Here is an 18,236-nt window from a genome sequence, read left to right on the forward strand (position 1 = left end):
CTCTCCTACAAAACTAATTAGGGTTATCCAGGGAAAGACTGATGCATGAACATCATAAAATTATTGGGTTGCCTTACAAAATAGGAAGCTGATAATCTCACATTGTCTTCATGCTTGAGAGGCAGAGAACTTGGTGGTTACACCATCCCTAATGCCGACTGCTTCAGCTGGCCTAATCTAGGGCTAGAAGCTTGGAGTATTCTTGCAGAGTAACTGTCCTTCAGTTCATGTTGGAGACCCAAGAAGCTGGAGTCCGCTGTCCAGAAAAGACGCTGACCACAGCATCAGGAACAACAAACAGAGCAGTAGTCATAACAACAGGATAAACACTCACCAGCACAAAACTAAGTTAAAAAGCATACAGCCCTGTTCATTTTTCATTGCTCTTTTGAAACAGCTGTTGCTGGAAGTTGCCACTCATTCTAGGAGAGGGTTTTCCCTCAGTTAATTCATCCTAGATCTGCCCTCACAGATGCCCCCAACACAAACAGGAGCTTCTCTCTTAATAAAACTCCAGATCAAATCAAACTGGCAGTCAAAATAAATTACTGCAGCAAGGAATTAGTGGCTTTTGATAACACTGCTCATTGACGCAAATAGACACTCAGCAGTTCAGTCGCATAACAGTTAATCACAGTCCCTGGTAGATAACACTTTCAGGTAGAGGATTGCAGTTTGATGCTGATGCATGACAACAGAAACTATGCAAACTTCAAAAAAAAAGATGTGTTTTATCATCATTTACTATCTGCATTCTATTCAGTGTTCTGTATGGTTGCCTCAAATGTGACACCAAAGCCAGGAACTGAAGGGTGGATGGTGATGAATCATAATGATCTCATTTTCATAAACCCCATGCATACTTTTACTGAACTCATTAAACTCATCTTAACAAACACCTACTCCCACAGCTGGAAAGAATGTCTTAGATATCTCCCTAGTTACCCTAGGGGATCTAAGTAGTCGATGAGTTATAATCATTACACATCGTCTAGAGTGCACAAGAGATTAAAATGTGCTTTTTTTCTTAAGACATTAGAGTAATAACTCATTTTATAGTACCAGTCTCCTTGAGAAAATGCTCTCTTGCTTTTTACTCTAAAAATATATACTGGATATACATACATGTGTGTGTAAGTGAATGTGTGTGGTGCATAGCATACAATAATGTGTGGATTATAGAGTCTGCTCTCATGGAGAGATCAGAGTGTAAGTTATCCCCTACTAGCCTTCATCTGTGATGGTACTGGTTAGTTAATACACTGATGAGGTTAGTGCTCCTTGTGATTCCATTACATCTCAATAAAACCATCAAGCTTTTACTTTCAGAGCCCTTTAAAGGGACACTTTAGATGCAAACTACATTTCTCAGTAACTACAAGTTCAAATATCTCACTGCATAACAAAAGAAGGAGTAACTAACAGTTTGCCCAGGTACAATACATTAAACTATTTTAGGTTATATGCTTTCAAAAAAAAATTCCAGTGAATATACACCACTTACTATACCACATTGGATATATGTAATACAGTGTATATGCAAAGCGGTGTTTATCTTTATTAAATACTTTACTAAATACTCATCTTTACTAAATAACACTATTTTTAGGTGAATTTATTAATTTCTGGTGGAATCAATGTCTTATTATTAGTTGAATAATGCTTTTTAATATTTGTTATATATTACTTAAACTTAACATTTTGGAGGACAACATATCCGGTTTTATGTATACAAATAAATGCATAGAAAATATTTTTCAGAGGATTAGATGCATGTAAATTCTGCTTTCTGAATATTATAAATAAAGGGAATATTTCTAAAGCTTGACATTGGAGAAATAAATATTTTCAATTTCTCATAACATGCTTCTTCCATGTAGACTCTAAATGGAAATTGCATTAATGAATTCAGAAAACAAAGTAAAACAAGACACATATTCTTTTAAGTTAGCTTATATTAAAATTCTTAGCCCTACAATAAATATTTTATTCCATAGAAATTATACATGTAGAGTTTTCATAGTCACCTCAGAGATATGAGGTAAAAGAATAATTTTCAGGTTTCATTTTTAAAAACTACAAATATATATATATATATATATATATATATATATATATATATATATATATATATATGCATTTCATACCCATAAATAATTCAAGAACATAGTGTTTAAATAACCACTCATGGATACTTCATATTGTATTGTATTTTCACTAATATGAGTAATAAAAGTTCATGCTTCAAAAATGTATTATACTGGCTACAGAAATATCTTCCAGTCAAAATTTTCTGGTTGATCATAGTGACTTTCTGAATAAAATTGAACATGTTGTCTTTAGTGTACTGACAATGAGTGTTTCATTGACTATAGCATGCTCAATGCATATGCTCATGCCATTTTAAAACATTATCTTCCAACTGAATACCTGAATACTAGGAAAAATGTCATACTCTCCTTACAGATTCATTTCATTTATTGGGCATTCAAATATGTTCTAAAAGCAAATTGTTAAACATTTTTGTTTTTGTTATTAACCATACAGGTCTCCCAGGTATTAAAGGTGATCGGGGACTGGCTGGTCTTCCTGGCAATCGAGGATACCCAGGAGCACCAGGAAAGGCAGGGAGGTCAGGTAGGTATTGTGATACCATAACTGTTGTCAGAGAGTTTTCAAATAAACACTGCATCATTAATAATGGTTCTAAAATGCTTACATAATAAAATTTTTTCTTCATAGTATGAATACTAGCACTCTCATAATTATCTCTATAGACTAAAATGATTTGAATTAAGTTTTACCCACCAGAAAAATTTCTACGTGAAAAAGAAAAAATAATTCCATACACAAATCACATTAAACACACACACACACACACACACACACACACACACACACACACACACAACATCTATACATTTTACCTAGTCATAGCTTGCTATGAAAGAAGTTATCTATCATACAGTAAACAGAATAGGAAAAGTACCAGGAAAAAGTAGCAGTCTGAATACCCTTTCAGAAATAAATGACCAAATTTTGGTATGTTCCAAGTAAAAAAATTCATAACAAAATGAATGAATTTCTTTTATTAGCACATACTAATCAATACTGAAATCATTTCAACTTTTACATAGATGATGATTTTTATTACCACTGATTATTTAGCAGCATTAGTAGAGAATAAGCTTATGTTTTCCTTTTCAAGTAAAACTAACATTAAGAGAATACAATCCATAATCTAAAGGTAGTTTTAACAGTTATTATTCTTAGATAGTTCAAGTTTTACTGGAACATGTCAAAGAAATCATAAACTTGTCATACACCACTCATCAAATGCCCAACTAATAACAATGTGTTTTGAGGGATCATTTATCACAAGTATTAAGCCAGTAGTGGCCTAATTATTAAAAAAGTACATTAAGGTTCTAAAAATCTTTGTTTTATATATGTATATATATATATATAACATATATATAACAGAATAATGTTTCAGTCCCAAGGATACTCTGTCATGTACCTAAACACCATACACTCTTCATCCAAAATCTATTAATTTACAGAATGTGAATGGATAAATAAACTGTAAAAAATAGCAGAAAACAGAATCATAGTTAATGACAAAAAGAAATATATAATCAGGACACAAAATGATACAGAAAAATCTTAAAGGCACCTTACCAGTGGAAAGAAGCTGTTCGAATGGCATTCACATCTGAAAAAAGCAAATTATGGAGTCAGGAAATACAACCATGGTTGTCAGAAGTCAGGAGGAGAGGCCATGATGGTTAGAAGATCACAGGTATCCTTAGGGCTGAGACCCTCTTCTTTGTAACATGCTGGTGGAGACATTATTGTATTGAAATACAGCCATCAGTTGTTCATCTTGTTCTCATCTACTGAACATGAAGTTTGAGGTGAATTGTTATTTATATCTAAAAAAGATATAAACACTTAATTGGGGCTGGCTTACATGTTCAAGATTTAGTTCATTATCATCAAGGCAGGAAGCATGGTTGTATCTAGACCAGCCTGGTGCAGGATGAGGTGAAAGTTCTATATCTTTGTCTAAAGGAAGCTAGCAACAGACAGGGCATCTTCAGGGGGGCTAGCTGGATGATCTCCTAGCCCACCCCACAGTGACACACTTCCTTCAACAAGGCCACACCTTCTAATAGTGCCACTCTCTAGAACAAGCATATGGAAACCATCACAATCCACTCCCTAACACTGATATGCTTGTTCAAACAAGAGTAAATGGGGACAAAAACTAAACATAGCATAATGCAAAATACATTACCTCCAACCTCAAAAGTTTCCATAGTCTATAGCAGTCTCAACAGTGTTATAAGTCCAAAATTCAAGGTCTCTTCTGAGATTCACTCAATCACTTAACTGTAATCTTCAAATCAAGACAGGAAGCAGTCTTCAGATTTTCAACTCCCTTTTTTTGTCTTTGTTGAGTACATCAAAGTGCTTCCACCTGGGGAGGTTCCACTCTGTGTTAGCATTCTTTGGCAGGCATCCCATGCTTCTGGCATCTTTAACATCTTGGGTCCCCAAGTCAACTTCAGTTTCACAATGTCTTGTTCCAATGTCTGGGATGCACACATGATATTCTGTTCTCCTCAAAGGGCTGGTGTATCTTCTCCACCTCTTCCTTCTGGAGCACCCTGCAGAACTTTAAAAACAAAATTTTATATTGTGGCTTCTCCTTCCCCTTTATATTCATAGATTATTCATTCATTCATTTATTCATTCATTTATGTATTTATTTATTCATCCATTCTTTTTGTTTTCTTCTTCTTTCTTTCATTTTTTCTTTTTTTATTTTTTAACACCTTTATTTTACAAAACAAAGATAAATGTGCAGATTTCAAGCATTTTTTGCGTAAAATTATACAATACATTTTTGTCAGTACTTTTTTCAGATTTTAAAATAATTTATACATAAATCTATATAAATAGGCAGTACTTGATCTTTTTAAAGGTTTAACAGTATGCATCGAAAACCCAATAGTTACAATGAGCACAAAGTACATGCAAAACAAAATGTAACATGAAAATAGTAAAAGTTTTCTTGTTGTGTAAAGATTTTTTTTTGTTTTGTTTTGTTTTCTTTTTCTTTATTTCTTGGACTTCCTACAGTCTGTGAGTTGTTTCTGGGGCAGTGCTAGCCTCTGGGGGTTAGCATCCCAATATCAGTGACTGCATATTATTTCTGTTCTTTTGTGACTGGGTTGTCTCACTCAGAATGATATTCTCTAGATGCAGCCATTTTCTTAAGAATTTGGTGAAGTCATTGATTCTGGTGGCTGAGTAGTATTCCATTGTGTAAATGTACCACAATTTTTATATCCATTCATCTTCTGAAGGACATCTGGGTTCTTTCCAGCTTCTGGCTATTATAAATAGAGCTGCTATGAACATTGTGGTGCATATATCTTTGTTGTGTACTAAGATGTCTCTGTGGTATATGCCCAGAAGTGGAATAGCTGGGTCTTCAGGTAGTATTATGTCCAATTTATTGAGGTATCGCCAGACTGATTTCCAGAGTGGTTGTATTAGTTTGCAACCCCACCAACAGTGGAGAAGTGTCCCTCTTTCACTGCAACCTCGCAAGCATCTGTTGTCATCTGAGTTTTGATTCTTGGCCAATCTGACTGGTGTGAGGTAGAATCTCAGGGTTGTTTTGCTTTTCAATTCCCTGATGGCTAAGGATGTTGAGCACTTCCTCAAATATTTCTCAGCCATTCTATATTCCTCAACTGAGAAAGTTTTGTTTAGTTCTGTACCCCATTTTTTAATAGGGTTATTTGATTCTCTGGTGTCTAACTTTTTGAGTTCTTTGTATACCTTAGATATTAGGCCTCTATCTGATGTGGAGTTGGTAAATATCTTTTCCCATTCTGTTGGCTGCCATTATGTTTTCTTGACAATGTCCTTCGCCTTACAGAAACTTTGCAATCTCATTAAGTCCCATTTGTTAATCTTTGACCTTAGAGCTTGAGCCATTGGTGTTTTGTTGAGAAAATTTTCTCCTGTGCCTATATGTTCTAAAGTTTTCCCTATTTTCTCATCTAATAGTTTCAGTGTACCTAATTAAATGTGGAGATCTTTGATCCACTTACACTTGAGCTTTGTTCAAGGAGATAAGAAAGGGTCTATTCTCATTCTTTTGCATGCTGAGTGCCAGTTGGACCAGTACCATTTTGTGAATAGGCTGTCTTTTTTCATTAAATGTTTACGGCTCCTTTGTCAAAAATCACGTGACCATATACATGAGGGCTCATTTCTGGATCTTCTACTCTATTCAATTGATCCACATGCCAATTTCTGTACCAGTACCATTCAGTTTTCAGGACAATTGCCTTGTAATATACTTGAGGTCAGGGATAGTGATTCCCGCAGATGTTTTCTTGTTGTTGAGGATGGATTTCACTATTCTGGGTCTTTTGTTGTTCCATATGAAATTGCACATTGATCTTTCCAATTCCATGAAGAACTGTGTTGGAATTTTGATGGGGATTGCGTTGAATCTGTAGATTGCTTTTGGTAGGATGGCCATTTTTAAAATGATCTTTCCAATCCATGAGCAAGGGAGATCTTTCCATTTTCTGAGATCCTCCTCAATTTCCTTCTTTAGAGGTTTAAAGTTCTTCTTGTACAGGTCCTTCACTTGCTTAGTTAGAGTCACACCAAGGAATTTCATAGTTTTTGTGACGATTGTGAAGGGTACCTTTTCCATAATTTCTTTCTCCCCATGTTTGTCCTTTGAGTATAGGAAAGCTACTGATTTGTTTGAGTTAATTTTGTATCCAGCCACTTTGCTGAACTTCTTTATCAGCTGTAGGGGTTCTCTGGTAGAATTTTTGGGGTCACTCAAGTACACTATCATGTCATCGGCAAAGAGTGATGTTTTTATCTCTTCCTTTCCGATTTGTATCTCCTTGATCTCACTTTGCTGTCTAATTGCTCAGGCCAGGATTTCCAGTACTATGTTGAATAGGTAGGTGGAGAGTGGGCAGCCTTGTCGAGCCCCTGATTTAAGTGGGATTGCTTCAAGTTTCCCACCATTAAGTTTGATGTTGGCTGCTGTTTTGCTGTATATTGCTTTTAGTATGTTTTAGTATGGACCTTGGATTCCTGTTCCTTCCAGGACTTTTAACATGAAGAGGTGTTGTTTTTGTCAAATGCTTTCTCAGCGTCATGTGAGATGACCATGTGGTTTTGTTCTTTGAGTTTGTTTATATGGTGGATTACACTGATGGATTTCCTTACATTAAACCATCCCTGCATCCCAGGGATGAAGCCTACTTGGTCATGATGAATTATCGTTTTGATGTGTTCTTGGATTCGGTTTGCAAGGATTTTGTTGAATATTTTTGCATCAATGTTCATAAGTGAGATTGGTCTGAAGTTCTCTTTCCTTGTAGGGTCTTTGTGTGGTTTAGCTATGAGAGTTATTGTAGCCTCAAAAAATGAGTTAGGTAGTATTCCATCTGAATCTATCTTCTGGAATAGTTTGGAGAGTGTTGGTTTATGTCCGCAATAAATGTCTGATATAATTCTGCACTGAACCTGTCTGGACCTGGGCTTTTTTTGGTTGGGAGGCTTTTGATGACTTCTTCTATTTCTTTAGGTGTTATAGGATTATTTAAATGGTTTACTTGGTCCTGGTTTAACTTTGGGACCTTGTATCTGTCTAGGAATTCATGCATGTCCTCCATATTTCCCAATTTTGTGGAGTATAAGTTTTTGTAGTAGGATCTGATGATTTAATTGAATTTCCTCAGTTTCAGTTGTTATGTCTCCACTTTCCTTGCTGATTTTGTTAATTTGTATACTCTCTCTTTGCCCTCTAGTTAGTCTGGCTAGGGGTTTATCAATCTTGTTGATTTTCTCAAAGAACCAACTTTTGGTTTTGTTGATTTTTTCAATGGTTCTTTTTGTTTCTATTTGGTCTATTTCTGCCCTAATTTTGATTATTTCTTGCCGTCTACTCTTTTTGGGTATATCTGCTTCCTTTTGTTCTAGGGCTTTTAGCTGTGCTGTCAGGTTGCTGATGTAAGCTCTCTCCAGTTTCCTTTTGGAAGCACTTAGGGCTATGAGTTTTCCTCTCAGTACTGCTTTCATTGCATCCTATAGGTTTGTGTATGTTGTGTTGTCGTTTTCATTGAATTCTAGAAAATCCTTAATTTCTTTCATTATTTATTCTTTGACCCTGCTATCATTTAACAGAGCATTGTTTAGTTTCCATGTGTATGTGGGCTTTTTGTTGGCTTTGTTTTTGTAAAGACCAGCCATAGACCATGGTGATCTGAGAGGATGCATGGGGGTATTTCAATATTCTTATATTGATTGAGGCTTGTTCTGTGTCCAATTATTTGGTCAATATTGGAGAAGGTGCCATGGGGTGCTGAGAGAAGGTGTATTCTTTTACTTTAGGGTGATATGTTCTGTAGATATCTATTAATTCTAGTTGGTTCAAAGTCTCTGCTAGCTTTGCAGTTTCCTTGTTCTGTTTCTGTTTCCATGATCTGTCCATTGGTGAGAGTGGGGGTATTAAAGTCTCCTATTATTGTTATGTGGGGTGAAATGTATTTTTTGAGCTTTAGTAGGGTTTCTTTTATGAATGTGGGTGCTTTTTTATTTGGAGCATATATGTTAAGGATTGAGAGTTCCTTTCTGACAGATTTCCGTGGTAATTTTTAAAAAGTGTCCTTCCTTATCTTTTTTGATAACTTTTGGTTGGAACTTTATGCGATATTAGAATAGCCACTCCACCTAGCTTCTTGGGGCTGTTTGCTTGGAAGTTTTTTTCCCACCCTTTTACTCTGAGATAGTGTCTGTCATTATCTCTGAGATGAGTTTCCTGTATGCAGCAAAAGGCTGGATTTTGTTTATGTATCCAGTCTGATAGCCTATGTCTCTTTATTGGGGAGTTGAGTCCATTTATATTAATAGATATCAAGGAATAGTTGTTTCTGTTTTTTGCCATTATTGCTTTTGTGGGTTGAGTTGTGTCTGTTTCTTTTTCTTCTTTTTGTTTTCTTGTTTAGGAGTTTTCTTGTTTTTATTAGGCTGTATTTTCCCTCTTTGTATTGGGTTTACCACCTATAATTCGTTGTAGTGCTGGGTTTGTTGTCAGATATTGTGTAAATTTTGATTTGTGTTGAAATATCCTCATCTCTCTGTCTATGGTGATTGTTAGTTTTGCTGGGTATAGCAGCTTGGGCTGGCACTTGTGCTCTCTTAGGGTGTGCATGATGTCCTCCCAGGCTCTTCTAGCTTTCATAGTCTCTGTTGAGAAATCGGGTGTGATTCTGATTGGCCTGCCTTTATATGTTACCTGACCTTTTACCCTTACTGCTCTTAGTCTTCTTTCTTTGCTTTGGGCACTTGGTGTTTTTACTATTATGTGTCGGGAGGTCTTTCCTTTCTGGTCCAACCTATTTGGAGTTCTGAAGGCTTCTTTTCTGCCTGTGGTCATCTCATTCTTGAGGGTATGGAAGTTTTCTTCTATAATTTTGTTGAAGATATTTACTGTGCCTCTTAGTTGATACTCTTCTCCCTCTTCTATTCCTATTATCCTTACATTTGGTCTTCTCATTGTGTCCTGGAATTCCTGGACATTTTGGGTTAGGAGCTTTTTGTTTTTTGCATCTTCTCTGGCTGTTTTGTCTATGTTTACAATGTTGTCTTCTGCCCCCGAGATTCTCTCTTCCATCTCTTGTAATCTATTGGAAATGCTTGCTTCTGTTGCTCCTGATTCCTTTTTTAGGTGTTCTATGTCTAGAGTTATCTCTTTTAGTGTTTTCTTTATTGTGTCAATTTTCGTTTTAAATTCCCTCTTCTATTCCTTCGTCTCTTTGGTTGTGTTTTCCACTAGTTCTTTGAGTTCTTAGAGTGTTTTTCTTGCTTCCTCTTTAAAAGCTTCTGAATCTTTTTGCTTTTCCTCCCTTTCTTGTTTAAGTATCTCTATTAGCATCTTGAGGTATGATTTCAGGTCTGCGTCTTCTTTTTCTGGAGTGTTTGGCATTCCAATGTTTTCTGTTATGGGAGAGCTGGGTTCTGGAGTTGCCAGGTTGTCTCGTTTCCTTGGGATATACTCTTTCGCTTTCCTCTTGCCATTTTGTTATCAGTGATATGTTCTTGCCTTTTCCTTGTATCTGGTCTGTGTCTCTGGTTCTTCACTGGTCCAGGTGGCAGATAGGCCCAGCCCTGTTCTATGCCTCAGTGTAGCTGAGTGGGAACAGAAGTTCCAAAGTTCTGTTCTTGGTCCCTGGATCAGAAAGTGCAGTGGTGGGGGTGGGCTTACTGTGTGCACTCCGCAGAGATCTTTCTGCTCCCTGGCTGCCCATGTCTCCTAGTCACCAGTCTTTAAAACTTTAGGTGCTGCTGATCTATGTGGCAGATGGGCCGCGCCCAGTTCTGTGCCCTTTTTTTAAATTAGATAACATTTGAGATGTTTTCCTTTCACTCCACCTTGCTCCCATCCTCCCTCCCCCTCTATTTGCCTTCACAAAGGTGCACTCCCTCCTAATCACCCTCTCTACCCCATTTTCTTGACATTTCTTTATACTGGAAAAAAACGTGCTCTTTCTGGAACAAAAGTCTCTTCCCAAATTGATGCCAGACACTGCTATCTTCAGCTACATATGCAATTGAATCAATAGATCTCTCAAAGTGAAATTCAAATCAAAACAACTCTGAGATTCCACCTCACACCAGTTAGAATGGCTAAGATAAAGAACTCAGGTGACAGCAGATGCTGGCAGGGATGTGGAGAAAGAGGAACACTCCTCCACTGTTGTGGGTTTGTAAGCTGGTACAACAACCCTGGAAATCAGTATGGAGGTTCCTTAGAAAATTGGACAGAGTACTACCTGAAAATCCAGCTATTCCATTCCTGTGCATATACCCCATTGATGCTCTAACATATAACAAGGACACATGCTCCAGTCTGTTTAAAGCAGCCTTATTTATAATAGTCAGAATATGGAAAGAACCCAGATGTCCATCAACAGATGAATGGATACAGAAATGTGGTACACTTACACAATGGAATACTACTCATCTATTAGAAACAATAACTTCATGAAATTCATAGGCAAATTGATGGAACTAGAGACTATCATCCTGAGTGAGTTAACCCAGTCAAGAAAGAACACACATGGTATGCACTCACTGATATGTGGATACTAGCCCAAGAAAGCTCTCAATATCCAATACCCAAAAAATAATTGACAGACATTATGAAGCTCAAAAAGAAGGAAGGCCAAAATTGGGATGCCTCAGTCCTTAGAAAAGAGAACAAAACTCTCATGGGAGGAAATGCATGGTCAAATAGAGGAACAGGGATTGAAGAAAAGATCACTCAGAAGCTGCCTCACCTGGGGGTCCACCACATATGCAGTCACCAAATCCAAGCACTATACCTGATCCCAAAATGTACTTATTGGCAAATATTTATAAATTTTTAATTCTTTCTTTTTTGAAGAATATGAAAATTTGGTTAAAGTCTTGATTAAAGAGTACACTTTAAAATTAAACATTGGGTTCTTTTGTGTGACGTAATTATTTTGCCAATTTAATGGTACTTGAAATAATTTACTCAGAACTAAAAAGGACATCTAATTATATATATATATATATATATATATATATATATATATATATATATATAATTGTAGTAGAAACTTGAAAATTAGCAGTTACCTTCATAGGGATCTCTGATACATAATAGTTATTATTTAATTAATGTTAAATTAATTTAAAATAAAACCTAAATCATTTAAGTTGGTATAATTTATGGAGCTTAAGTGCTTCAAGTCTCAATCTATTTTATACAGGTTATATTTTTTAAATATTTGGTAAATTAGGGACCAGAAATCTTTAGGAAGTACCTACAAATATCAGGGATAAAGACAAAACCCAAAAGTACAAAATGAATGAAATAATTCATATTAAAACCATAAAATTAACCTTAAAATAGTTGTGGTATTAAAGAGGTTATCTGTACAAGCTAAAGACAACAAAGATCTGAGTATAGGTTAGGGTAGATGGATACAAAGTCTCATTATCAGTAATCAAGTCACTGTTGGCAATTGCTACTTTTGGGACAGGGGTATTGGATTTTCTTTAAGGGTATAATCCTTGGCCCATCATAAATGGTCCATTTCAGGCCCCATATCCAAGAACAGTTGGGCAATATAAATAAGACTTGATGATAATTTTAAGATGGACACAGAATTGTGTGGGTAGAAAGGTGATGTTGGATCCAAGAGGAATTGGGGAAGGAGATAAGTATGATCAAAATTCCATTGAATGGAATTCTCAAAAAAGAAAAGTCTTATACACGAAAATGAGCTGAAGTAAAACTGTTTTGTCTCTTTTATTGAGTATAAAATTGTAGAAATCATACTCTAGCTAGTTTCAGAGATGACAAACTGAAAAGATAGTAGGAGTTTCCATCTCTTAAATAAAAGGTCTTATTAATATTGTGGGTAACTTTCAAAGCAACTGTGCAATAGAGGGGTAATGTTCACTTTATGAAAGAATAAACTTCAGTTTTAAAGGTTTTATTTTTCCTACATGGAGAGGTGTAATAGAACAGGGATGGGACAGTAGTCAGGGTCAAGATGAAGAGAAGAGAAAAAGATTAAGAGAAGAAAGGGTTTCAGTCATTTATAGGAATAGTGACTTCAATTGCTCCCAGGTGAAGGTAGGTAGGTTTTTGAACCAAACTATTCTAACCAAACTATTTTTATATGCATATGGATAAAATTTACTTTCGTGTTAGTTTTCTTTCTTTCTTTTTTTTTTTTTTTTTTGCTTTAAATGGTTTTAAGACTACAATCTGTACAAAAATCTGCATATAGTAGAGGAGTATAACTGAATATAATGTTTTAAAAATCATTAATAATTTTCTACAGTCTTAGATTCTTAGGCAACATCTCCTGATATAGTTTGAATAGAAAGTTAAAGGGAAACCCAAAACATTAATAAATAAATAAATAAATAGATAGATAGATAAATAAATAAGTAAATAAGTAAGTAAATAAATAAATGGATCAGGGTTGTTACAGCCAATGTGACTAAATTAGAGGTTTGAGAAACCAACAAACATTTAGAAACAGGGTTATCAAAATTTCAAAAGCCCATGAACTTTATAGTCCAAATTTTAAAATATTCAGTTACTAAGAAATAAATAATGATAACAAAAGAAAGTTATAGTAAGAAAAATAAAAGATTTTGGATAGATTGGAAGATGCTGGGTTCATGGAGGTAGGGAAATACAGAGAAAAAGAAAAATAAGGATGTATATGCAAAAATCATACTACAATCCAGTGTTGTCTCTTTAGGAACATTTCACACCATTGTATATACCATCAGATGGTATATAATACCGAACTCACACGACGCCTTCAAAAATGATCATCTTTATTAGCATCATGGCATGATTATTATATTTCACTAACTCTAAGATGCTGTGATTAATATTATTTTGTGGAGTACTATTACCATTTAAAGCAAGTTTTGTGGAGTTTGAAAACATAGTTTAGTGATACAGTGTGTGCTTAGTATACACAGGCCTTGGGTACAGTCTCCAGCTTTCCTAAAATGAAAAAGAATGAAGATAGAAAGAAAGTAAGAGAACATCATTTTGAGTTAAACTGATTTTTATTTTTGCTGTTTTCTTTTTTTCTCCTAAGGTTTTCCTGGACCTAAAGGACAAAAGGGAGAAAAGGGGAGTAGAGGCTTCCCAGGTAAGTTTATGACCCCTGTTTCCTGTGTCAGTTTTGTAGGAAAGTAAGATTGTGATATTAGTGGCATAGGCTTGAAACAAGTGTTGAGACTGATCCAAGTGCTTCTGAGGAAGCCATGCTTTTCTCCTACTTAAACATGCTGATTGAATAGAACAAATTGATTAGGTTATAAAACCTTTTCAACTCATTACCCCCTTGTATTTTTGAACACCATTTTCTAAAGGAAAAAAAAAACACATAAAATTGTTTAATTTTCAAGTCTATTTTGATCCATGGAAGGGAAATCAAGCCCATGAATAGAAATAATCACAGACCCCTTATACACTAAATGTTCTTAAGAAAAACTCATATATAGAAATTTGGACAACCTGTGGACCTTGACCAAGTTATTCTCTGGCAGCTAGGGCTTTTGTGGTTTTTTTTTTTTCCTAACACCTTGAAAGTGTCATATTCCATACCAAAGACTTTCCAACATTCAGTGGAATAGCTTTCACATCAAGGAACTTAATTGATGGAATACAGGCTTCTTATTGAATTCCACGAAACCTGAGCATCAGACATTAAATATTAAATATTATCTGACATGGCTGCTGTTTGCTATGCCACCAGTAATTATTATGTATATAGAATGAATACATTTTAATGTAGTAATTGTGAAGAAGAATAAAGCCCTCTCACACACTTTGATTCTTAAGATCCAGAGTGTCTCTTCTGTCTTCCTAGTAGAATCTCAGTGTAAAATGCATGTTAAAAGCATGTCTGGCATGAACAACAGCCATATTCTTTATTCATTTAGACTGATCATGGCAAAGTCTTTATTTAAAAAAAAACTTTGCTGTTGTGATAATTTGTTCAATATATTATCAGCATTTATTGGTTATCCCAAATAATTACTTTAACATAAGACCACACACCATAAGATAACACCACTAGACAATTAGACATGGTTATCATCGTAATGAACCACTGGAGTCTAATTTAACCACGGTGATTTTAAAAGTTTAACAACATATAGTAGCGGTGAATTTCTCAGACCCTTAGTTCTTTCCTCACTGCTCTTAACATATTAAGGCAACAGAAACACATTCCTTTGCCCATTTATTTTTTTCAAGTCACCAGTATTCTGTTGAATGCTTGTTAATCCCCTTTATCTCCTTTCTCTTTCATCCCATTTAAATTCAGTTGATCTCTTAGTCCCTAGTTCTTAAGTTTCTCTGTACCTTTGTTTCTATTTTTATTTTCTCATATTTTTACATAAAGAATTTTGATCTCATCTCCTTTTCTTGGAGTTTGCTTTGAGCTTTGAAACATGATTATAGGTGAGTTTGGCATGTTAAGAGCTTCTCTTCTTTTAGTTTATATAGTAAAAAGCCATGCTGAATTGTGATTCACACAGTTACCAAATGCTTGTAATAATTTTTTAGCTATGTGTAGAAATGTACAATGCAAATTTACATGGCTATTTTAGATTGAGTCCTATCTTTGAGGAAACAATAAACGCTATTTTTGTGTGTATGAAAATAGATAGCCTCTGGATCTTCTCACGTTTCCCCAAGGAGAATATAAAGGCAGTTCTAAAGTACTCCAAATGAAAAAAAAATTATAATATACCTATACAGCTAACATAATAGGTCCTGATTTTCTGTGTTTAATATGTAATCACATGTGCTATGACCTTTTTTTTCAGTCAGTTGATATCCTAAATTATAGATTTCACAATTGCATCAAATTAGTTATTTATTTCCTTATTCTTGAACAATAAATAAATTGTGCTTGCATTTAATTTGCTTTAATAAGTAATGCTACATTTAAAATTTCCATATACTATTATTAAATAGAAGATTTATTAGAAGGAGAATCAATTGTTCAAAAGTCATATGTATGTTCCAATGAAGTCTGGCAAGTACCTCAAAGACAGTGCTGCAGTTTATTTGATATAGAATTGTCCAGTTCTTCATATTTACTTAAAATCCTTAAACTTGGTATTGAATGAATTCAATGTATGCTTTTATACTTTGGGCATGATTTAAATATAATATAATAAAATAATCATGATTTCCTCTTTTATACGCATGTCAGGATCAGTATAACTCCCTGTTCATATTGAGGCAACACCCTTTTAAGATCAGCTGGGCTGGGCAGAGCATTCTACTATCATCTCCTTAAAAGACCTTTCACCTCTGGACAAGTCATCAGCACAAGTGACATCTGGGATCCTTTAGAAACTTCTTCAAATGGCATTGGTTCCTGTGTCATGTCATGCCTGGCTTCTTCATGACTTCCTCTTCTCACCCTGGGTGCTGCTTGGGCCTCCATTGCCTAAGTCAATCACTGTGCAATCTGCTGCAATGGTCTGCATCCCCTGACACCCTTTACCTAGATGCCCCACACATTGACTAGAAAGATGTTCCTGCCTCCTTAAGACCTTCTGCTTTCCTCTGGCCTAATTGTGCAGAATTCCACTGGATTCTGGGGAAAACTTTATTGAATTCTGATTGATTAAATATTGATTCTTGAAATATAAGATATTTTCCTCAAATTCAAATAGGGAGGGGAATAGAGGTCTGTCCATCTATTCTTTCACTAATTCATTTAGCATAAGTTCATTGTGTGAACATAAAAATATACCAGTTGTAAAGAAACCAGAGAGAACTATCCCAGGAAAAGAATGGGGATATATTGATACTGAAAGGAGACAAATAACTCCTGTAATCTAATATATTAAAAATAGCTTTACTTGTATTGCTTATTTTATTTTCCTACCTTATTCCCCAAATATATGTAAACCAAATTTTACTTCAAGATATCAAACAAAAATATCTTGATCATACAAAAACATGCTTATTTTTTCTGGAAAGCTCTATGCATTTGTCTGCCTTTTATATTTTAAATATACATGCTGGAAAATAAATATTGCAGTATAAATGGAGATACTTTGTATAAGTTATAATAAGGAAGAAAATTCAAAACAAGAGAACGAAAGAGAATAAAATGCAGAAATAATAAAGACATAATATTCCATGTTGTTGCCAATCTGTGAGTAATCTGAAGATGTTTTTAAGGACTTTCCTTTGTGCATTACCACCACATCCTAAGGTCCACAGCAGTAAGATGGGAGCAGATTATTAATTGTATGCCTATGTATAACTCACCTTCCCTATATTATGTCCTGCTAATGATCATGTAAATTCCTACATCACAGGGTTGTTGTGGGGACCAAAATATGTGTGAAGCTATCGCTAAAGTCATGAAGACCTTTCAAGTCTTTAGATAGTTCACAGCAGTCTTTTTGAACATAACAACTATTCATTGCTGGAGTTATACAGACATGTTACATCTCTAATCATATTAGGACTGAAATAAAAACAGAAATGCCAGGAGCCAAGTGTATGTCTTGAATATAAAAGAGAAATGTGGTTGAGTAAGGCAAGATTTCTGTTATATGGAGCAATGCATGTGTGCCTAGAACACAAGTCAGTGAGTTTGTCTTAGCAACAAAAAGAGTGTTAGTTTTAAGAATGAGAAGCAGCTAAACAAGAGGCCAGATATGTTGACAGAGGTCAGAACAAAATGTCAAGCTTATAAAACAAGTCCAGGCTATGTAGGATAGAACCTGAGCCCAAGACATTTCTGTCCAGCACATTTTAAGAAGGCAGCAATAAATTGGTAGTGTTACTGGTACAAGGCTGTGTCTCTGCAATTGTGGCTCAAAAATATGATGAAATGTGGCCCTGAGGAAAAAGAAAAATAGAATTAGCTAGTGATTCTGGAATTCTGCAATATTTAACAGACTAGTTATTCTGTGCAAACAGCTAGAGAAACATGGATTTGTGCCTCTGGCTTAATTGGCCTGTGCTGTGAAGTGTGGGTGACTCTTTCCTTGAGCCAGAGGCATTGCTATGGACAGATTTGGCTTTATACAGAATAACCCTGATCCCAGATGTGCTGGCAGTCAAATTATAGGAATTCAGTTCTTAAGTCATTTTACATCCAAAATTACACATGTAGGGTTAAGTGTGGAATATTAACTTAAACTTTCCAAATTAGTGAAGAAGGCTCTGTTTTCTCCTCAAATAAAAATAGATGCTGAATGCCCTGTTCAGAAGCATCAGCTCTCCCATCTTTTAAAATGTATAATAAAAAGTAAAAATGGCATGATCTGTTGCCATGCTAACTAGAAAAGGTATTTCAATCAAGCAAGGGATTCAAGTAAGTAAACACAGTGAGGCACCGTTCAGAAGGGTTCACTGCTTATTTGTGGTTTGTCTGCACACATTGCTCAGGATCAAGAGGAGAGATAGGATGTGAATTTGGGTTATCTTCTTTTGAACCTTACACAATGAATAAAAGTAAATGTATTTGCTTGGATTTATACTGAAAAGTCAACTCAATCGTAAATAAACTTCTGGTCTTTCTCAAAACACCCAGTTGATTAATGTTAAATCCTTCTCCCATCATTAGCTA

At 35.2% G+C, this 18,236-nt stretch overlaps 1 protein-coding gene across 1 annotated transcript in view; it reads left to right on the top strand.

Moving 5' to 3' along the window:
* MSR1 (macrophage scavenger receptor 1) overlaps positions 1–18,236 on the top strand; it is a gene marked incomplete at its 3' end in the record, with an annotated part of 80,723 nt that overhangs the window by 38,327 nt on the left and 24,160 nt on the right. The window contains exons 7-8 of the mRNA XM_080928336.1: positions 2,548–2,637; positions 13,719–13,772. Of these exons, the coding sequence (XP_080784462.1) occupies positions 2,548–2,637; positions 13,719–13,772 (144 nt within the window). The remainder of the gene's footprint in view (positions 1–2,547; positions 2,638–13,718; positions 13,773–18,236) is intronic.

Source organism: Micromys minutus (genome assembly GCF_963924665.1).
Source record: "Micromys minutus genome assembly, chromosome: 14".
NCBI lineage: Eukaryota > Metazoa > Chordata > Mammalia > Rodentia > Muridae > Micromys > Micromys minutus.